The sequence below is a fragment of the Podarcis muralis genome, chromosome 3 (assembly GCF_964188315.1).
Source record: "Podarcis muralis chromosome 3, rPodMur119.hap1.1, whole genome shotgun sequence".
Taxonomy (NCBI): domain Eukaryota; kingdom Metazoa; phylum Chordata; class Lepidosauria; order Squamata; family Lacertidae; genus Podarcis; species Podarcis muralis.
The window spans coordinates 5,336,226-5,359,381 of record NC_135657.1 but is presented as its reverse complement, the minus strand read 5'-3'; the positions used below and the strand labels follow the sequence as shown (position 1 = coordinate 5,359,381).

Genomic DNA, 23,156 nt, shown 5'->3' with positions numbered 1-23,156 from the left:
TAGTAGTTCCACAGAGCTGGTGAGTATTTACTCATCGCACAATTCAAGGATGTGGGCTCATTGCTTAAAGGCTAACAGATTGAGGTTGAATCCTGACAAGACAGAAGTACTGTTTTGGGGGGACAGGAGGCGGGCAGGTGTGGAGGACTCCCTGGTCCTGAATGGGGTAACTGTGCCCCTGAAGGACCAGGTGCGCAGCCTGGGAGTCATTTTGGACTCACAGCTGTCCATGGAGGCACAGGTCAATTCTGTGTCCAGGGCAGCTGTTTACCAGCTCCATCTGGTACGCAGGCTGAGACCCTACCTGCCCGCGGAGTGTCTCGCCATAGTGGTGCATGCTCTAGTTATCTCTTGCTTGGACTACTGCCATGCGCTCTACGTGGGGCTACCTTTGAAGATGACCTGAAAACTACAACTAATCCAGAATGCGGCAGCTAGACTGGTGACTGGGAGCGGCCGCCGAGACCACATAACGCCGGTCTTGAAAGACCTACATTGGCTCCCAGTATGTTTCCGAGCACAATTCAAAGTGTTGGTGCTGACCTTGAAAGCCCTAAACGGCCTCAGTCTAGTGTACCTGAAGGAGCGTCTCCACCCCCATCGTTCAGCCTGGACACTGAGGCCCAGCCCCTAGGGCCTTCTTATCTTTAAAAGACATCTGAAGGCAGCCTGTTTAGGGAAGTTTTCAATATTTAATGCTGTATTGTTTTTAACACTTGATTGGGAGCTGCCCAGAGTGGCTGGGGAAACTCAGCCAGATGGGCGGGGTATAAATAATAAATCATTATTATCATTATTATTATTATTATTATACACTCATAGGGAGCTCTCTAAAACATAAGATGTCAGGGAACATGCACCCACACAAATAATTCGTGCTAGGAAATGCCAGTTGTCCAAAGGTCTCTGAAGCGGATGCAGCTGGAATGGTTAGAAGCAAACCAGTACCAGGAGCGGGGAACGCTGCAAAGGAATTTTCTAATCCAGCCAATCAGTGATCCAAGAGCTACACAGCACTGACCTGAAAGGAGAGATGTCATGCATAAAAGGCCACAGGGAAAATTGGAAGGTTTGCAGCATCTAGAGATGAGAGACTGCACGATGTAGGAGATGAACAACCGAGAGACTGGTAAATACTGCTTGCATTTTTGCCAGCCTGGCTAGGGATCTGGCTGCCATTACCACGATTTGTGTTCCTGGCTGTTGTGCGTATCCTCTCTCCCAATCCAAGGTGGGTGAAGAAGGAAATTCCCTCTGTCTCCATCCCACCTGAGGTGTGGCTAAATGCTAAATTGATCTGCTACTATGCTGCGGTCACTTTCAAACCCTTTCCAGCCTCCTGGGCAACATTCCGAGGTCACGTGTGGGTGGATAGCAAAGCGGAAAGAAAAAGTGGGTACAGCAACAAATGTCAATATTACCTTTGTACATTAGGCTATGCTATAGATACAGATACAGCTATGCGCTGTGGTTTAAACCACTGAGCCTTTGGCTTGCTGATCAGAAGGTCGGCGGTTCAAATCCCCATGATGGGGTGAGCTCCCGTTGCTCGGTCCCAGCTCCTGCCCACCTAGCAGTTCGAAAGTGCAAGTAGATAAATAGGTACCACTCCGGCGGGAAGGTAAACGGCGTTTCCGTGCGCTGCTCTGGTTCGGCAGAAGCAGCTTAGACATGCTGGCCACATGACCCGGAAGCTGTCTGCGGACCAACGCTGGCTCCCTCGGCCTATAGAGCGAGATGAGAGCGCAACTCCAGAGCGTCTGTGACTGGACCTAACAGTCAGGGGTACCTTTACCTTTTTACAGATACCTCACACCTCTGACCTCCAACCAGGCAAGCAAAAGGGATATTGAGAGCTCAAGGACACATTCCAGACAGGCAAAAACACTTTGGTGTTTGTTTGTTATACCTCCTGGGTTGCCTTGGGCAAGATAAAACGACTAAGAAATTATTATTATTATTAATAATAATAATAATAATAATATCTATCCTATCTAGTGCCCTGCATCTTGTATGCAACGGTGGCCAACGAGATTGGCCTGGGAGCTACCGGGGAGGGGAGGCTTTGGTGAAAGTGCGAGCTTCACCAGTTGGATTTCCAGCTGCATAGCTGAGAGCGAGCCAAGAGATAAGCTCTTGCATGGTGGTGCAGTGATGGAAGCGAAGCACCGCCCGCTGAATTTTAGCAGCGCAGCCGGAGGAAGGAGAGAAATCCAACAGGTAAAGATCAGCCCGGTTGAACTCCAGCCTGTTAAGCAGCAGCCGCTTTGAAACCCCGCAGCCTAACGCTGCGGCCGTCTACGCTACTGCCTGCTCCGCGTTCCGCGCAACAACGAGGGCGTAAGCGCCGCCGCCCTGTCCCATCCCTCCTTCCCGCCATCCCCGGGCGGCTCTCGTTAAGCTTAGCGGCTCCCTAGTTCTTCCTTCCTCCGCTTTCTTCCAATCAGACGCCCATTTTAGACGGCCGCGAGGCGCGCCTGGCAGGAGCTAGGCCCCAAACGGCGGCAGATTGGTCGTCATCACCGCGCGCCAGCCTCTCTGGGAGGCCCCCCTTCCCCCAAGATGGCGATGCTGGCAGAACGTGAGTATGAAACCGGCTGAAAGGACGGCAGGGAGAGGAATGAAGGCGCGGCGGGACCCGCTATTCGTCTCGCGGTCGTTGACGACGTCCCGTCACGCCAGAAGAGCCCCGCTGGGCCCGGCTTCACCCCGCCCCGCCCACCCAAAGGGTCCCGCTCAGCCCCAGTCACCTGCTCCCGACCGAGGACAGCCAGATGCCTCCGGGGCATAGCTGTCAACTTTTCCCTTTTCTTGCGAGGAATCCTATTCGGAATAAGGGAATTTCCCTTTAAAAAGGGGAAAAATTGACAGCTATGTTCCGGGGTCGCCGCTTCCAAGCAGGGTTGCCGCCTGCCCTGCATAACTCAGGACTGCCCCATAATAATAATAATAATAATGATGATGATAATAATAATAATAATAATAATAATAATAATAATAATAATAATAATAATAATAATAATAATTTATTTATACCCCACCCATCAGGCTGGGTTTCCCCAGCCACTCTGGGCGGCTTCCAACAAAACACTAAAATACAATAACCTATTAAACATTAAAAACGTCCGTAAACAGGGCTGCCTTTAGATGTTTTCTACAATTTCAGTGTAGAATGCTGTGTGTCCTGTACTGAGAAAATTTTTGTCCTGTATTTCAGGCAGGGTGGATGTGATTTAAATCAAATCTATTTAAATTACTAGTCAGTAAATTTAATTTTTCTTCTTCTTACAGAAATACATTCCTGCTGGTATAATCTTAATACAGTGGTACCTCAGGTTACATACACTTCAGGGTACATACGCTTCAGGTTACAGACTTTGCTAACCCATAAATATTACCTGCCGATTTGGTTATTCTATTAGAAATACATAGACAGCTAATTATGAAATTATTGTTAACTGTTTATATCTGGACAACTTTTCTGCTGTACGTTATTGGAAGGAGAAAAATAATCATTTCCTTAATAGCAATCAAAACTATTTAACTAAAACAATAACATTATAGCATATGTATCCATGTTTGTTAACTGATGTGGTTAAACTTTAAAAAACCCAAAAACAAACCCCAACTTAGACTGAGTTTCAGCACACAGGAAAAACTTAAAACAAATCCTTATTTCCTGATGAATAGCCTTTGGACTACAATGTAACTTAAATAGAAAACTATCTTTAGAAAGATTTTTTCCTCAAAAAGCATTTTATTTTAAAAGTCCAATTTAAATTTAAAAGAATCAATTTAAATTTAAAAAAAATCCCATTTAAAGTGATGGATTGCTTTGGAGTCACTTCAGCACCAGATTTTTTTGGGGGGGGAATCGTTCACCAACTACTCCCCCCCCCCCCCGCCCTATCCTGTATTTTGCCAGAACAGAGATGGCAACCCAGCTTCCAAGGTATATCATAGAATCATAGAGTTGGAATAGACCACAAGGGCCATCGAGTCCAACCCCCTGCCAAGCAGGAAACACCATCAGAGCACTCCTGACATATGGTTGTCAAGCCTCTGCTTAAAGACCTCCAAAGAAGGAGACTCCACCACACTCCTTGGCAGCAAATTCCATATGTTAGAAGGAAATCAGGAAACAAGAGGAAAGTGGCTCATTGAGACCTGTATTTTATAACATGCTTTTTTGTGTACACTGCTCTGAGGTTTACGAGTCTGGTTTAAGAAGATCCCTAAAATTTAACAATTTTTCCTGACTTGCTGACAAGCTGAATAGGAGCAGCCCATGCTTGTTGCGGGTTCAGTTCTGGACACGTCAACTGGCGGTCATTGCCACCTCGTATAAGAGGCACTGCTGCTTATTCTTACTCTCCATATTTGTTTGCTCTGCAGTGCCCTGGCCCCTGTGTGAATTTAAAAGCCTAGAAGCAGTTAGTGGAAGGGCTTCATGGAAGGAGAATGGTTTGTCAGTGTCCTTAAAGAAGCCAGTCCGAGCCAGGAGGGGAGAGGGAAGAGCAAGCCAGAGGGGAAATTTCTTTTCCAACTTTGGGGCTTAAATTAGCTTTCTCTCTCTTCTCAGCACGCAGGAAGCAGAAGTGGTCTGTGGATCCCCGGAACAGCGCTTGGAGTAAAGATGAATCAAAATTTGGCCAAAAGATGTTGGAAAAAATGGGGTGGTCAAAAGGCAAAGTAAGTCTGCGTAGCACAAAAAATATATGAATGGTTCAGAGGTGTGTATCTGCCTTGTACAAGCCAGAAGATGTGTGCTGAAATGGACAATGCTTCTGTAGTAAGGAGAAGGGGTTACCCTGGGATTGTAGAGCCAGTCACTGAGACGTGACTAACCGCCTGATCAGTCCCCAGCCAAGCCACTTGCAACCTTCCCTTCCCTAGCATTGCATCTCCTCAGATAGAAATTGTGTTTTAAACGTGCTAAGTGAGTAACACAAACTGGTGAACTGTTCTTTCCTTCTCTGACACACACACATGCACACACAGGTTTAATGAAATTTCAGCAGCTGGCATTGCTTTGCGTTTATGACTTTAGAAATGCATTTTTTTATATTGCATTTTTACACTGTTCACTGCTCCGAGCTCCCATGGAAGGAAGGTCAGTATATAATTTTACTGTATTACTCCCAAAAAAAGTGGAGTTATGAGCCATCAAACCTCAGAAATACACTTTTCCCAAAAGGCTTCCACAATTTTGGCCACTAGTGTACACATAGTCTGGCCAAACTGAATGAGAGGTGTGTATTGCTGAAGGTATGTGGGAGCAACTTTTTAAAAATATTAACATTGCATTAAAAAAAATCTGTTCTAAAGAAATAAAGTAATGCAGAGAAAAAAGATGGGAAGTGTTGGTTGGGAGACTAAAGAAGTGTATAATAAAATAAAAACAATTACAGAAATTCAGTGAATATACTCCCATACATTCTTATATAAACTGATACGTTAGTATCCAAATATACAGTATATGTAGATGTTAATATTCTACTACATTCTATACAAACTCCTTCCAAACGTTGTCATATTTATCCAAACAAAGTCTACGTCTCTAAGCAGTCCATTCCTAAGTTGCAAGAGTTGTCCATTGATTAAATGGTATCATAGAATCATAGAGTTGGAAGAGACCACAAGGGCCATCGAGTCCAACCCCCTGCCAAGCAGGAAACACCATCAGAGCACTCCTGACATATGGTTGTCAAGCCTCTGCTTAAAGACCTCCAAAGACGGAGACTCCACCACACTCATTGGCAGCAAATTCCACTGTCGAACAGCTCTTACTGTCAGGAAGTTCTTCCTAATGTTTAGGTGGAATCTTCTTTCTTATAGTTTGGATCCATTGCTCCGTGTCCGCTTCTCTGGAGCAGCAGAAAACAACCTTTCTCCCTCCTCTATGTGACATCCTTTTATATATTTGAACATGGCTATCATATCACCCCTTAACCTCCTCTTCTCCAGGCTAAACATGCCCAGCTCCCTTAGCCGTTCCTCATAAGGCATCGTTTCCAGGCCTTTGACCATTTTGGTTGCCCTCCTCTGGACACGTTCCAGTTTGTCAGTGTCCTTCTTGAACTGTGGTGCCCAGAACTGGACACAGTACTCCAGGTGAGGTCTGACCAGAGCAGAATACAGTGGCACTATTACTTCCCTTGATCTAGATGCTATACTCCTATTGATGCAGCCCAGAATTGCATTGGCTTTTTTAGCTGCCGCGTCACACGGTTGGCTCATGTCAAGTTTGTGGTCAACCAAGACTCCTAGATCCTTTTCACATGTACTGCTCTCAAGCCAGGTGTCACCCAACTTGTATTTGTGCCTCTCATTTTTTTTGCCCAAGTGCAATACTTTACATTTCTCCCTGTTTTTGAGATGTGGTGTTTTTATCACTGTTACAACCTGTTGTATGCCACCTTGGAAGGCACCCCATTGAAATGCAAGTTGGAAACCTATTTGAGACAAATAAAATAATTTGCAAGGTGTTTCAGCCTCCCTCAGCTGATTTCATTACTCTTCTCCTCTTTCTGCCAGGGGCTTGGAGCTCAGGAGCAAGGGAACACCGAACACGTCAAGGTCCAACTGAAAAACAACACTCTGGGCTTAGGAGCAGCTGCCAACCAAGAGGTGGGTGGAGTGAATGGAAAACGAGGTCTGCATCTGCTCAAATCAGGCACGAGCATTCAAATTCACATTTATCTGCCTATCTTGGAATTCATATTGTGAGTTTTCTGTTCTCTGCAGAGCTCCAGGTCCTCAGGGTTTGCAGAAGGGGAATCAACCCTGTAAAATGAGCAGATATGCAGACAGGCTTGATTTGTATTTAAAGTTCACAGAAAGTGACTTTGACTAGTTCTTGTTTTGGGTTTGCACGGAATAATATGGATTTTTGTGCAAGTGCAGTCTGTCGTTTGGAATTGAATTAGATCACTTGTCGTTTTAGCAACTAGAAAAACAGCTCTTTTCCAGCATCATACCAAGCCCAAGGTTACAATTAAGGAACGATTGCTTGGTGTGATATCTCAGTTGATCAACCATGGTTTGCAGTCATCTGCCAATTTGGTTTTTAAATGATGATGGCTATGCTCTGCCTCCACAGTAGAGGCAGCAACACTCCTGAAGACCAGTTGCTGGAAACCACAGGAGGGGCGAGTTTCTCTTGTGCTCAAATCCTGATTGCAGGTTTCCCACAGGGATCTGGTTGGCAACTGTGAGAACAGGATGCTGGACTGCATGGGTCATTGGCCTCATCCAGCAGGCTCTCCTCTTGTGTATGGATATGTGGGTGAAACCACGAAAAAAGCATTGCAACACAACATCCCCTCTCCCTCTTCTCTTGGTTTGCTCTCAGTGATGTCACAGAACAAAAACTGATTGCCTGTGTGGCACAATGATGTCATCACGGTCACAGTACGTTCCCCGATTAACAGGGATGGAGCCGTTTAAAATGCCCTTTTCAGGTTTGGGTTGTGTTTTCTGAAGCGTGGAACCCGAACAGCGGCAGATGTGGGGGTTAGGGGAGGGTCATTGACTGCGAACAAACACATGAAATGAATGCAGGAGTGGAAAGAAAGGTTTGGGGTGGCAATTTGCAATCATTCCTTCCTTCCCCCCCACCAGCACAGCCGCTACTCGATCGCGGCAACTTCCACAGCGAAAATCAAACCTCATGAAAATTCAGTGCAGCGTGAAAGCAGAATTTAAGAAAATCAGTTTGCTTGTGGGTTTACCTTTGGGTCACCTGCTTTGCCATTGTGAGAATGGGATGCTAGACTAGATCACCATTAGCCTGATCAAACAGGGCTCTAATTACTTTGTTAGTCATGTCTTCCAGTCTGGTACCTGCAAGCAGTCTGGTACCAGAGGCCTTCTCTGGTGCTTGTAGGGTCCCCTCTCCCCCCCAAAAAAGGCTTAAGAGAGACATATTGTAGCCAGTGGATTAGGTTGTGATGTGTGTGGTTGTGAGTCCGTGTGGTGCCCACATCCGTTTTCCTGGTTTGCAAAGAAAACTGAACCCCGAAAGACCAGTGACCCTCTTGTGTGATATTTTGCAGGACAACTGGATCGCCCATCAGGATGACTTCAACCAGCTTCTGGCAGAGCTGAACAACTGCCACGGACAAGACGCCCCAGGTACGGGAGTGAGCAATGAAAGGGCTCTGTGACTTGTTCCCATTGAATCAGCTGCCAAATAAACTTATGCTATGCCATCCTTGGCCACACAAGGGCACTGCTGCCACTCGTGTGATTAAAATTGAAACCACAAACTATACCAGTGGCCAAAATTGTGGAAACCTTTTGGGAAAAGTGTATTTTCAAGGTTTGATGGCTAATAACACCTGATTGGCTCTCTAAACACTCATGCTCATTGGCTGCATTCAAATGAAGGAAAGCTACTGCATATCAACCTAAGCAAATCGTGCTTCCTTTTTCTGGTTATTTGGCTATAACATTTGATAGAATATAGATAATTGAACAAACTTTGTTGCACCACATTCTTCATTAAATTATCTTTCCATTCATATATAATTTTATGGTATTACTCCCAAAAAAAGTGGTGTTATGAGCCATCAAACCTCAGAAATACACTTTTTCCAAAAGGTTTCCACAATTTTGGCCATTAGTGTAGACACAGTCTGGCCAAACAGAATGAGAGGTGTGTATTGCTGAAGGTGTGTGGGAGCAACTTTTAAAAAAATATTAACATTTCATTTTTAAAAATCTGTTCTAAAGAAATAAAGTAATACAGAGAAAAAAGATGGGTAGCGGTGGTTGGGAGAACAAAGAAGTGTATAATAAAATAAAAACAATTACAGAAATTCAGTGAATATACTCCCATACATTCTTATATAAACTGATACGTTAGTGTCCAAATATACCGTATTTTTCGCTCTATAAGATGCACCAGACCACAAGTTTTTGGAAGAGGAAAAAAATATTCTGAATCTTAGAAGCCAGAACAGCAAGAGGGGTCGCTGCACAGTGAAAGCAGCAATCCCTCTTGCTGTTCTGGCTTCTGGGATAGCTGCGCAGCCTGCATTCGCTCCATAAGACGCACACACATTTCCCCTTACTTTTTAGGAGGGAAAAAGTGAGCCTTATAGAGCAAAAAATACGGTATATGTAGATGTTAAGATTCTACTACATTCTATACAAACTCCTTCCAAACGTTGTCATATTTATCCAAACAAAGTCTACATCTCTAAGCAGTCCATAAGTTGCAAGCATTGTCCTATTATCAATCCATTGATTAAATGTTATCATACATGTATAGTCTTCCAGTTCGTCAGTATCAGTCTCTTGGCCACCATTAGGGCACGTAGAATCCATTTTTTGTTGTCTTGGAAGTGACTTGAGTTGTGCCTCACTTCCTAGGCTTGAGTTTTAGGAACATTGGAAGCTGCCTTATACTGAATCAGGCCATTGGTCCATCTTGCTCAGTTTATCTACACACTGACAGTCAGCTGCTGTTCAGGGTTTAGGCAATGAGTCTGCCCCAGCCCTACCGGGAGATGCCAGGATTTGAACTCTGGACCTGGATGCAAGGCAGATGCTCTGACACAGAGCTCTGGCCCTTCCCCATAGACAAGGTTAAACCAGCCCTTGAACCACACAACACATAGCTGAGACATTGACTGACAGGCAGCAGGCTTGGGATGAGCAAAAGGGGTGGGGGGTGGGAATATTGCACAACTTGGTGTACTAATGATAGAATTCCACAGGCTAGATTGTGAATTGGTGTGAATCAAAGGAAGAACATCCATTTCATCCCTGCTAGAATTCACCAGGGGCAGAAGTTAAGCCTTTAAAGCCCTACCAGCTCCACCTGGTACGCAGGATGAGACCCTACCTGCCCGCGGACTGTCTCGCCAGAGTGGTGCATGCTTTAGTTATCTCCCGCTTGGACTACTGCAATGCGTTCCATGTGGGGCTACCTTTGAAGGTGACCCAGAAACTGCAATTAATCCAGAATGCGGCAGCTAGACTGCTGACAGGACAGCCGCCGAGACCATATAACACCGGTCTTGAAAGACCTACATTGGCTCCCAGTACGTTTCCAAGCACAATTCAAAGTGTTGGTGCTGACCTTGAAAGCCTCGGCCCAGTATACCTGAAGGAGCTTCTCCACCTCCATCGTTCTGCCCGGACGCTGAGGTCCAGCGCCGAGGGCCTTCTGGCGGTTCCCTCATTGCGAGAAGCAAAGCTACAGGGAACCAGGCAGAGGGTCTTCTCGGTAGTGGCGCCCGTCCTGTGGAACGCCCTCCCATCAGATGTCAAAGAGAAGAACAACTACCAGACTTTTAGAAGACATCTGAAGGCAGCCATGTTTAGGGAAGCTTTTAATGTCTAATAGGTTACTGTATTTTAGTGTTTTGCTGGAAGCCGCCCAGAGTGGCTGGGGAAACCCAGCCAGATGGGCGGGGTATAAATAATAAATTATTGTTGTTGTTGTTGTTGTTGTTGTTGTTGTTATTGTTATTAAGCCCTTTGCTGCTGAAGTTAATATGGGAATCATAGAATTGTGGAGAGTTCTCAAGGCTCATCTAGTCTATCCCACCGCAATGCAGGGATCGCTGCTAAGGAATCCCTGACTGACAGCCGTTCAACTTCTGTTTAAAAACCTCCAGTGAAGGAAAGTGTTTTAAGCAGGAAATGTGAGGAGGGTCTCTCAGATCAGAAACCGAATGAGATTCTGCAGAAGGCAGAAGGCAGTGCACGTCAATGGTTCCTCTTCATCCTGGAGAAGAGTGACTAGTGGGGTGCCAGAGGGTTCTGTCTTGGGCCCGGTCTTATTCAACATCTTTATCAACGACTTGGATGATGGACTCAAGGGCATCCTGATCAAATTTGCAGATGACACCAAACTGGGAGGGGTGACTAACACCCCAGAGGACAGGATCACACTTCAAAACGACCTTGACAGATTAGAGAACTGGGCCAAAACAAACAAGATGAATTTTAACAGGGAGAAATGTAAAGTATTGCACTTGGGCAAAAAAAATGAGAGGCACAAATACAAGATGGGGGACACCTGGCTTGAGAGCAGTACATGTGAAAAGGATCTAGGAGTCTTGGTTGACCACAAACTTGACATGAGCCAACAGTGTGACGCGGCAGCTAAAAAAGCCAATGCAATTCTGGGCTGCATCAATAGGAGTATAGCATCTAGATCAAGGGAAGTAATAGTGCCACTGTATTCTGCTCTGGTCAGACCTCACCTGGAGTACTGTGTCCAGTTCTGGGCACCACAGTTCAAGAAGGACACTGACAAACTCGAACGTGTCCAGAGGAGGGCAACCAAAATGGTCAAAGGCCTGGAAACGATGCCTTATGAGGAACGGCTAAGGGAGCTGGGCATGTTTAGCCTGGAGAAGAGGAGGTTACGGGGTGATATGATAGCCATGTACAAATATATAAAAGGATGTCACATAGAGGAGGGAGAAAGGCTGTTTTCTGCTGCTCCAGAGAAGCGGACACGGAGCAATGGATCCAAACTACAAGAAAGAAGATTCCACCTAAACATTAGGAAGAACTTCCTGACAGTAAGAGCTGTTCGACAGTGGAATTTGCTGCCAAGGAGTGTGGTGGAGTCTCCTTCTTTGGAGGTCTTTAAGCAGAGGCTTGACAACCATATGTCAGGAGTGCTCTGATGGTGTTTCCTGCTTGGCAGGGGGTTGGACTCGATGGCCCTTGTGGTCTCTTCCAACTCTATGATTCTATGATTCTATGATTCTTTGCCTCATACAGCAAATTCTGCTTATGTTTCCAGAGGCTGCGTCCAAGGAGGAGAAAAGAACCTTTAGCCTGGAGGAGAAGTCTAAGAGTGCCCGGAAACGAGTTCATTATGTGAAATTTGCCAAAGGTAAGGGGGAAAGCAAAAGGAGAACAAAACCAGATCACCAGTCATCTCCTGGATACAGCAACTGCTTGCAATCAGGGATGCGGGTTTCCTGGGAAATATCGAATTGGGGGCTTGTTTGTTTTCTGGGAAATTTCCCCAGGCTTTAAAAATCAGTTGGGATTCATTAGAGCATGTTTTGACCTCTGTTTAGTAAGCATAAGTCATAGTATGTCCCGTAGGCTACAAAGGTTTTTGCTTTTGCGACTTAAATGTGCTTTAAACCTTACTCAGAACTTAACTTGGATATTACTTTTATCAGTAAACTCAGTGTTTATAAGACAACTCAGCAGCACATATTTCCTTTAAATTGCTTAAATGTGAAGATAAAAGATTTGAAGGCAGTTAACGTTCTAATTCAGCTCTGCTAAGGAGGTGTGCATTAGATAAATTGAGAGATTCCTTAGGTAAATCAAGTTAGCAGTGGGTGGGGAGTTAATTACAACATTGAAACTACCCATTTGAATTGATATTATTCATTATATTACCGTATATAGCAGAGGCAGCCAATGTGATGCCTTCCAGATGTTACTGGACTACAACTCCCATCAACCCTTGCCAGTACGGCTGATGGTCAGGAATGATGGGAGTTGTAGTCTCATCTCTCGTGGTAACCATGTTGCCTACTCATGATTTAAAGGTGTTGAAATGGAACATCGTTGTTTCCAGTGCTTAGATCAGGGGTCAGAAAACTTTTTCAGCAGGGGGCCAGTCCACTGTCCCTCAGACCTTGTGGGGGGGCAGGCTATATTTTGGAGGGGGGGGAATGAACGAATTCCTATGCCCCACAAATAACCCAGAGATGCATTTTAAATAAAAACACACATTCTACTCATGTAAAAACACGCTGATTCCCAGACCGTCCGCGGGCTGGATTTAGAAGGCAATTTGGCCGTTTCCGGCCCCCGGGCCTTAGTTTGCCTACCCATGACTGAGATCAACAGTGCTCGCCACACTTAAAATTCATTGCTGTTATTTAACACTGGCAATTTGGCTAAAATTCTCTAAGCGCCATACATATATTAAAGATATGGCAATCGCCGTCTGCTGGCTCTCAGTCAAATAAGACACAACACGAGAGGAAAAGACAATGAGGAGGGAAGAGGAAAGCAAGTGCTGGAGCAGCTGCTCCTTCAGCTAGTAGCCTTCACTAGCCCTCTGCTCCATGAATTTGCGCAGTCATCTTTTAAAGCCATCCAAGTTGGTAGCCATCACTGTATCTTGTGGGAGAGAGTTCCACAGTCCTTTCCTTGTTCTGAATCCTCAGCCGACACTCAGCTGTGTCGGATGCCCGTGAGATCTAGTGTCGTGATAGTGTCTCTTTTGTTTCACCCCAGGAAAAGATCTCTCCTCCCGAAGCGAAGATGACCTGTCTTGCATTTTTGGGAAGCGGCAAGCCAAGAAAACACAGGTATGGGACTCGTTTTGATTTTTGCCTGCACTTGGTCTAGTTGCAAGTTGTCTTTCCCTGTGTACAAAATCCACATTAGGGTGACCAGGTCATCTGGACAAACTTGGCTTGCAATCCTATTTCCGCCCTGAGCTCCTTGGAGGAAAGTGAGGGGTGTAAATCCAATTGATCAATCAATAAAACAGTGGTTCTCAACCTGTGGGTCCCCAGATGTTGTTGGACTACAACTCCCATCATCCCTGGGCTCTGGCCTTGCTAGCTAGGGGTGATGGGAGTTGTAGTTCAACATCTGGGGACCCACAGGTTGAGAAAGGCTGCAATAAAATAACGACACTAATAAAACACACATTGGGACGTACATTTCATTGCACATGATAGGACCTAGAGTATGTCCGCAGCGCTGTTGTTTGATGCCGGGCTCCCACAGCGCTTTTTTTGGGGGGGGGGGAGTCTTGGCGAACTGCCAACTTTATTCTGAACAACCTGTTCGAGAACAGAGTAAGTATGCATATCATTGCACTGTTAAGTGGCATTGGCATGTTAAATCAGTTGCACACAGAAACACACACACACCCCTCTGCTGTGCATTGACCAGGCATTGGCACACTCGGCCCTCCAGATGTTTCGGGACTACAACTCCCATCCATCCCTGACCAGTGGCACTGTTAGCTAGGGATGATGGGAGTTGTAGTCCCAAAACATCTGGAGGGCTGAGTTTGCCTATGCCTGCCATGGACTGTGCAGGCAAAGCCAGGTCGGGGAGTGTCATTCAGATGTCAGGAGATTGACAGGATAGTAGCCCTGCTCAGCTGTCAGACGTTGCCTGCAGGGAATGAGGGGTCCTGTTCTGTGGCAAAGGGGAAGGTTGCCAGCCCAAGACTGGCAGGTGGAAATCAGTCCCAAAGCTGGTAAATCGGAATGCAAAAATTATGGTTAAAAAAAACAACAACCCAGCTGGAAAACACCTTGCCATTGAAAATGCATTTTATTTATTATTATTTTTCTAAAATTCGTAACACCGCTTGATTCAGAGGGGGTTGTGTAAAAAATGATTGCGAAATGACAGATAAGAAAAATTAACAGTAATTTTAAAAAACCTCCCAAGAAGGAAAAGAAGATTTAAGTCCCGACCAGAGAAGAATGGCAGATTACGTGGATGGATTATTATGCCGAAATGGAAAAAATGACCGGAAGAATCAGACACCGGGAAAACCAAAATTTTAATAATGAATGGGGGAAATTTGTGATTTATCTTAAAAAAACCATTGTAAACAGTTACGATTGTTAATAGGATGGGAATAACACTTGTAATTTAATGGTGAATTTTGGATATAATGGAGAGGTAAAAGATTTGGATCATCATAAAAGGTGCAGAAGGAAATGAATAACGATAGGACTCACAAAGGGGAGGAAGGAAGTCCAGGAGATTCTGTGGAATCTTGTCTTTATGTTGTACAGTGGTACCTCTGAATGCGAACAGGATCCGTTCTGGAGCCCCGTTTGCATCCAGAACAGAACACAACTCGCGTCTGCGCGTGCGTGGGTCACAATTCCGCGCATGCGTGTGATATGAGCGTATGCGTGAGCAGCGAAACCCGTTCCGTTACTTCCGGGTCACCGCGGAGCGCAACCCGAAAACGCTCAACCCGAAGCTACTTCAACCCAAGGTATGACTGTATGTTGGATACGTGTTTGTAAAACTGTAACTTGAAAAATCAAATACCGTAGGTTTTTTTTTAAAAAAAAAACCTTCCAAAATTTAGAATGAAAATACACTGAAACCAGATGAAAGCATGCACCAGCTTTCTATAAACACCTGGGTCGGCTCGCCTAAGCAAACGTGTTTCCAACAGGCACCGAAAAGAGCACAGTGTACCCACCTGCCTGTTATCAATTGGCGGGGAGTTCCAAAGTGTAGGTGGTGCTGCACTAAAAGTTCTTAGAAATGGGTGTTATGTGGCACTCGTAACAGCGCCAGTTCTTCTGACTGAAGTAGCCAATTGGGCGTATGGGGTAAGGCAATCTTGGAAGTAAGCTGGTCCAAAGTTATTAAGGGCTTTATGCGCTGATAGTAACACCCTTGAACTTGGCCCGGGACCATTTTCTGTCACGGTGAGTCAGAGGGAGCCAACGCGTAGCCCTTCTGATGCTGCGGCCGTCTCTCAACTCTGAATCGCCCCAGCCCCCTGGGGAGGCGTCATAGCCCCTGTAGAGAGCACCGCGTTGACTATCCCTGCGTTGAGCTATCCACAGTACTGCACGGAGCAGCTCTTTCTGATGTAGGTACCGTTTCCATCGCGATGGAATTTGGAGCTGTCGTGCTGGTGTAAATCAAATCCACGATTGCAACATTAGCAGCGAGATTGCGATGAGTCACCTGTGGAAACTGTCACCGGTTGATAGGTCGAGATCGAGATCTAGGCCAGATTAATTTTCCTTTTTCCAACGCAGGAAAAAGTGTGTGTTTGTGTGTCGCTTATGTTTTGGGAGTTGAACCAGCGTATCTGACCTGATCCATAAATCAAATATTCAGCTTCCTGGAATCGGCTGCTAGCTTGGGTGCCTTTGGAAATGGGGATTAGGCGGGTTCGCAGAGGAGGTGTCACGACAAGCCGATCTGCAGCAAAACATGGCCGTGTGGAGTTTCCCAGTTCTGGGTTCCAGCCAGCCATGCCCTGCTCCAGGAAACTCCGTTCTGTTACGACTCTTGCCTGCCTTCCCCCGCACCCCCCAGTTTTCCTGCCCCACCTCTCAAGAAATACCAGTCCATGCCCACTAAATTTTCTCAGAACTCACTGGGCTAATCTGGAGTTCCCCCTCCCTTGTTTTCTATTTCTCAGAAAGCTTTAAACCCCGCTCCACCCCTGAGCACATTTGATGGCTCCCAAGCCTGATAATAACTTCCTAGTCTAAATAACTCAGTTTGTTACAGCTAATAACACCAAGCTTGCAGGTTCGATCCCTGCTTCATATTCCTGCATTCATTCAGCGGGTTGGACAAAATGATCCCCAGGCTCTAAAATTCCAACTCTAAAATTCTGTGGTTCCTCCTGTGTGGACAGTGCAGGAGGTGTTTAAGGAGGAGCACTCGCTACCCCTTTCCCCCAGATGTGGCCACATGTGGGTCTCTGTTTCCGTTCCTTGGAAACTTGGCACCAAACAGAGAGCCTGCTTACGAAGCCCTGGAGCACATCAGTTTCGAACCTGAAAGAGCAAGGGATCGCTGGCCGTGAGTGTCCCCGTATCTCTTCCGGCCGAGATAGGAAGAGTCCTGGTGTACATCAGGAACTGGGGTTTTTCTGTCAGAAGGAGGCTCACCAGGGCTTCAGCCATCTCTGCGTTTGCTCTCTGGTCGCCTTGGGCGAGCTCACCGCTACTGATAGCAACTGCAACCCAAGCCTCTGGCTGGGGCATCTTCTGCCTCAGAGCTTCTCCACAGTCTCAGTTCCTGTATCCTTGAAAGACTGTGTCATATCGAGGGATTCATATTCTCTCCCTCTCTTTCCTTTTTTCTCCGTCGCTTATCCAGCAGCTGCTTAGCCGGTGACACAACACTGACATCTCCCGCTATCTCGCTCCCAGCCCGTTGGGAAGCAGGCATGTCAAAACTGACCCTAACCAGTGATGCTTTTGCTTTTGGGGGAGAGTTCAGGAGAGAAAAGTCAGCCACGGAGAATCGGGTTTTCTTCCCTAAAGGACCATCTGCAGCAGGAACAGACTATTCCCCCAGCCTTGGCCAACTGGGTGCCCTTCGTGGTTGTATGATTGGCGTCATAGTCCCAAACCAGAGAGGAAGAGCATAAGAAAGCATGCAGGATCAGGCCAGTGGTCCATCTTGCCCAGCATCCTGTCCTCACAGGGGCCAACCAGATTCTTGCAGGAAAACCACAAGCAGGATTTGAGCACAAGAGCAACTCTCCCCTCCTGTGGTTTCCAACAACAGGGATACAGAAGCTTCGCTGCCTCTCAGCTGTGGAGGCAGAACATAGCCATAATGTTCTATGTAGTAGCCCTCAATACCCCTCTGTGGATTTCTCAGATTTTTCTGTGGCTGTGAGTTCCCTAGTTCAACTGCACAACCTCTGGGGAGCACCAGGTTGGCAAAAGCTGGAGTATAACACCGAGAGCCTCTCCCTCCCAGCAGGGGGCACTAGCTCTCCAGTCCCTTCACAGAGTTGGGTTTGTTGAGTATTCCCAGCTTCCAGGGGTTTGCGGCGAATTTTTTTGTGGAGGGGAACAGCTCGCGAAGGGTTGTTGTTTAGTCGTGTCCGCCTCTTCGTGACCCCATGGACCAGAGCACACCAGGCACGCCTGTCTTCCACTGCCTCCCGCAGTTTGGTCAGACTCATGTTCGTAGCTTCGAGAACACTGTCCAACCATCTCTTCCTCCGTCGTCCCCTTCTCCTTGTGCCCTCCATCTTTCCCAACACCAGGGTCTTTTCCAGGGAGTCTTCTCTTCTCATGAGGTGGCCAAAGTCTTGGAGCCTCAGCTTCACAATCTGTCCTTCCAGTGAGCACTCAGGCCTGATTTCCTTCAGAATGGATGGGTTTGATCTTCTTGCAGTCCATGGGACTCTCAAGAGTCTCCTCCAGCACCAGAATTCAAAAGCATCAATTCTTCGGCGATCAGCCTTCTTTATGGTCCAGCTCTCACTTCCATACATCACTACTGGGAAAACCACAGCTTTAACTATAAGGGCCTTTGTTGGCAAGGTGATGTCTCTGCTTTTTAAGATGCTGTCTAGGTTTGTCATTGCTTTTCTCCCATGAAGCAGGAATCTTTTAATTTCGTGGCTGCTGTCACGAAGGGTAGTTCCCTAGTTTTAACAGTGTACTGCATGAAAAAGTCCTTTTCTCTGTTCTGAACCTTCCAGGATTCAGCTTCATAGGAGCCCAGGCCCTCCAGGATAACAACAACAGCAACAACAATTTATTTATACCCCGCCCATCTGGCTGAGTTTCCCCAGCCACTCTGGGCGGCTCCCAATCAAGTGGATATCATGGAATCATAGAGTTGGAAGGGCCAGTGTTATCCAACCCACCGCAATGCTGGAATCCCAACTTCTCAGCTCATCAGGAACCGCTCCTGGCTGCTTGCAGTAAAACTCCTGAGAGCCAGGGTGGCATTGGGGTTGCAGAGCATCTGGAGGTCCAGGGCTCAAACTTTCAGTCTGCCAGGAAGCTCAGTGGGCAACGCTGGACCTCTTGGTACCTTTCAGCCGGAGCCTACCCCACAGGGTTCTACTGATGATAAAATAGGGGCAGGGGGCTAACAGCTTTGTTAGTTAATCAAATCATCACAAGGCTAATTGCACGTGGGCAAGATACGCATCGGAGAGGAATAAAAATGTGGTTTGGGGACCAGGAAAAGATGGTCACCGCATTTCTTTTATTTTTATTTATTTATTCAATTTATACACCGCCCTATAAGGGACGCGGGTGGCGCTGTGGGTTAAACCACAGAGCCTAGGACTTGCCGATCAGAAGGTCGGCGGTTTGAATCCCTGCGACGGGGTGAGCTCCCGTTGCTCGGTCCCTGCTCCTGCCAACCTAGCAGCTCGAAAGTACGTCAGAGTGCAAGTAGATAAAATAAATAGGTACCGCTCCGGCGGGAAGGTAAACGGCGTTTCCGTGCACTGCTCTGGTTTGCCAGAAGCGGCTTAGTCTTGCTGGCCACATGACCCGGAAGCTGTACGCCGGCTCCCTCGGCCAGTAAAGCGAGATGAGCGCTGCAACCCCAGAGTCAGCCACGACTGGACCTAATGGTCAGGGGTCCCTTTACCTTTACCTTTATACCGCCCTATACCCGGAGGTCTCAGGACGGTTCACAAACAAAGACCACAATGTATAAAATCAAACCAAAAACAATAGCCCGATTAACCCCCCCCAAAAAAAGAACCACATTCAATAAGATCAACTAAAGGCCTGGTTAAAATGGTATGTTTTTGCCTAGCGCCTAAAAGTGTTTAATGAAGTCGCCAGGCGAACTTCCCTGGGGAGAGCATTCCACAGACGGGGAGCCACTGCAGAGAAGGCCCTGCTCTTATGTTGCATGTTCCTCTTGAGGAAACAGCACACGAAGGAGGGCCTTGGAAGATGATCTCAGGGTCCGGGTAGGTTCATATGGGAAGAGGCTGTCTTCAATGCTGATTCTCTGGAGTTCTTACGATCCCAGCTCTTAACTGCTGGGATAAATAACTGTATTTATTAGGATTCACTCTTCTAGCTGACTCTCAAGTCTTTCCCTACAAAGGCAAATTTTCCTGTTCTTTCTCCCTCGCACCCATCTCGAGGGGGCTTAAGGCCAGCCAAGTATCATTCCACTGTGGACTTCCGTTCCTTTCCCAGTGCCACCTAACACACACACACACACCCTCCGGCTGCCACCCCTCTTTTCTCGCCACCACCGCTAGCAAACGTCAGGCCTCGTTCCGGTCTGAGAACTCGCTTCCTTCGAGACAAATCGTGAGGCTGAATGAAGCTGTCATTAGTAAGCTATTGGGGGGGGCTGTATTCCCCCCCTCTTTTTTCCTTTTTATATTTTATATCTCAAAACAATAGCTGTCTATCCGAGCGGACCTAAATAGGAAACGTCGACACCTATTCCTCCCGCTTCTACGGGAGACAATGAAGCAATTGAAAGTATTGATTGGCAATTAGACGTGTCTCTCCAGAGACCTCTGCCTCAAAAAGCCTAGGACTCTCCTTGAACTTGGGACCGGGAATTTCCTTACATGGCTCCCCCTCTGTTTAGATCTCCTTGCTTGTAAGGCAGAAAAACACATGGCGTTAGTTCCTCTCTGGTTGGACTTCCTCGACCCCACCCATTGCACGCTCCCTCTCGTGTGTGTGTGTGTGAATATGCACAGACATGAACGTGCATACGTAATATATTAATTTCTCCTCAGTTGCTCCTTCCTCCGTCCAGCTGTGTTTCCTGACAAAAGGCCTTATCACTTGCGAAAAGTGTTCCTGGAAGAGATGTAGGATTTGGGGAACAAGCTGTGGGTCAGAACTGACTAAATGTAATCCTGGCATTGTCTTGCAGCGAGAGGAAAGTGGCTGCTCACAGGGACATGTTAAAATAAGGAGCTCTGGCCTGCCAACAAACGCACCTGCCTCTTTCTTTCTTTCTTTCTTTCTTTCTTTCTTTCTTTCTTTCTTTCTTTCTTTCTTTCTTGAGTCCCTCCTTGCCATATGATCCTCGATCGGGAACCGCTTTCCTCTCAAGCACGTGGTCAGCAGCCTGCGTGGAAAAGTGACCCGTCAGATCCCTTCCCTTGTTTAGTCATGTTGAGTGGGCATTTTTCCAGATGACACTCTCTCATCTCAAGGCAATTTCCTGATTACGAACACATTTTCTCGCTCAGGTTTCCTCTCCTGACTCACATTTCCTGGTGGTTGTCGTAGGCATCAAGCAGGGACTCATAGAATCTTAAGAGTTGGAAGGGACCCTGGGGGTCATCTAGTCCAACCCCCTGCCCAAACGCAGGGCTCGAACCCACAACCCTGAGATTAAGATTAGTTCTCTTTTCTAAAGAAAATGAAATTAAAAATAAGTATGCATATATAAGGGGACGCGGGTGGCGCTGTGGGTTAAACCACTGAGCCTAGGACTTGCCGATCAGAAGGTCAGCGGTTCGAATCCTCGCGATGGGGTGAGCTCCCGTTGCTCGGTCCCAGCTCCTGCCAACCTAGCAGTTCGTAAGCACGTCAGAGTGCAAGTAGATAAATAGGTACCACTCCAGCGGGAAGGTAAACGGCGTTTCCGTGCACTGCTCTGGTTCACCAGAAGCGGCTTAGTCATGCTGGCCACATGACCGGAAGCTGTACGCCGGCTCCCTCGGCCAATAAAGCGAGATGAGCGCCGCAACCCCAGAGTCGTCCGCGACTGGACCCAACGGTCAGGGGTCCCTTTACATTTTATGCATATATAAAGGGGTACTCAGTCAACCAAGCGTTGTGAGCCCTGCCAGTTTGATTAACTGGTGGTGTTTGAAGAGGCAAGGAGGCTCATAAGACCACTTCATGTGGGAACTTCCTACTAACTTCACTTAATGAAACAAACAGGAAGCGAGCCAACTCCTTACAATAACCAACTCAGGGATGCAAATATATATGTTTACATGTTACATGTTGTCTCTTATGTGTGTTGCCTGTTAAGTGTATGTGAGCCTGTTCCTTGCGTCTCTGTCATTTTAGAAATCTTTAAGGGGTTTGTGTTTAAAATTGGCCACAACATCCACAGACTGCCTTTCTTAAGTGTGTGTAGTTTAAAACTGCAAGCTTGCTTCAATTTTGAGTTTAAAGAAACCATCTTGGACCTGATCAACTTAAAAAAGGCATGTTTTTAACACTGGGAGCTGCACAGAGTGGCTGGGGAAACTCAGCCAGGTGGGCGGGATATACCGTATTTTTCGCTCCATAGGACGCTCCTGACGAAAAGACGCACCAAGTTTTTAGAGCAGGAAAACAAGGAAAAAAAATCGGACTCAAATGTTGTACTAAGCTATTTAAAACAGCAAAGTGTGTGGCTCCTGTCCACTTTGCTGCTTTAAAGCGAGCCACGGTATATAATGAAGTGAATGGGAAAAGGACAGACATTCCATTATAATGCAGCTGTTTTCATTATCACTGGGAAGTCAGTATTGGCAGCAGTCACAAAAACTAAAATTTGAGCATTTTACTGTTATTAATCAAGAATATTAATAGTCAGGGAGAGAAACCAGGGCTGTGCAAATGAGAAGTGCTTGGAGTATGGAGGAACAGCAAAGAGATAAAATGATTGCGCTCCAGTTCCTAAATCTCTTAAGTTTTCTCAAAACAGGCATGGTTGTTTTGAAAGGAAGATTCAAAATGGAGTGACTGAGCAAAGAACAGAGGAGGAAAAGAGGGCAGATAAATAGCTTCCATTCAATAACAAGAGAACACAATGTTTTTGGTTTGGTATAGGTGGACTGTACTTGTAAGAATTTGTATAATGAATTATAGATTTGGAGTGGAATATCAGTGTCTCTTTTCAGCAATAAAGATTAGCTGCTAGGAACATGGTCCACACACAAACACACAGGATGTCTGGTTATAGTTGTGCAGTTTAAACTGTTCCTGAGCCAGATGCCTGCTCAGTTGTAGCTGAGCTCACTATTACTGATTTGTGGAGATGCTTTGCATGTATTTATGACTATTTCTGCAAAACTGCTACTTGAAGAAATCCCCAAACTTAATATTTTTAAACTTCAAATGGAGCTCAGAATCCTGTTAGGCAATCCTCTGCAGTTGAATAAGGAGGCACTGAGAGACAGCAATTTGCTGCTCCCCACCAAGCATCCCAGGGGTGCAGGGCAAAGAGCACCCCAGGAGCACACAGCCTTCCCTCTGCATGCAAACCTTGTCGGGGCTTCAGGGGAAAGCAAAGGCTGTAGGCAGAGCAGTGTGGCTCCTCCCCCCCACCCCAAAGAGCACCCCAGGAGCACACAGCCTTCCCTCTGCTTGCAAACCTTGTCGGGACTTCAGGGGAAAGCAGAAGCTGCAGGTAGAGCCGCGTGGCTCCTCCCCCCACCCCCAAAGAGCAGCCCAGGAGCACACAGCCTTCCCTCTGCATGCAAACCTTGTTGGGACTTCAGGAGAAAGCAGAAGCTGCCAGCAGAGCCGCGTGGCTCCTCCCCCCCACCCCCAAAGAGCAGCCCAGGAGCACACAGCCTTCCCTTCTGCTTGCAAACCTTGTCGGAGCTTCAGGGGAAAGCAAAGGCTGCAGGCAGAGCAGTGTAGCTCCTCCCCCCCCACCCCCAAAGAGCACCCCAGGAGCACACAGCCTTCCCTTCTGCTTGCAAACCTTGTCGGGGC

At 46.7% G+C, this 23,156-nt stretch overlaps 1 protein-coding gene across 1 annotated transcript in view; it reads left to right on the top strand.

Moving 5' to 3' along the window:
• Positions 1-2,474: 2,474 nt before the first annotated feature.
• Positions 2,475-23,156, top strand: part of PINX1 (PIN2 (TERF1) interacting telomerase inhibitor 1) — a 57,348-nt gene continuing 36,666 nt past the window's right edge. Inside the window, exons 1-6 of the mRNA XM_028725200.2 lie at positions 2,475-2,581; positions 4,583-4,692; positions 6,538-6,630; positions 8,058-8,136; positions 11,774-11,866; positions 13,240-13,313. Of these exons, the coding sequence (XP_028581033.2) occupies positions 2,563-2,581; positions 4,583-4,692; positions 6,538-6,630; positions 8,058-8,136; positions 11,774-11,866; positions 13,240-13,313 (468 nt within the window). The 5' untranslated portion in view covers positions 2,475-2,562. The remainder of the gene's footprint in view (positions 2,582-4,582; positions 4,693-6,537; positions 6,631-8,057; positions 8,137-11,773; positions 11,867-13,239; positions 13,314-23,156) is intronic.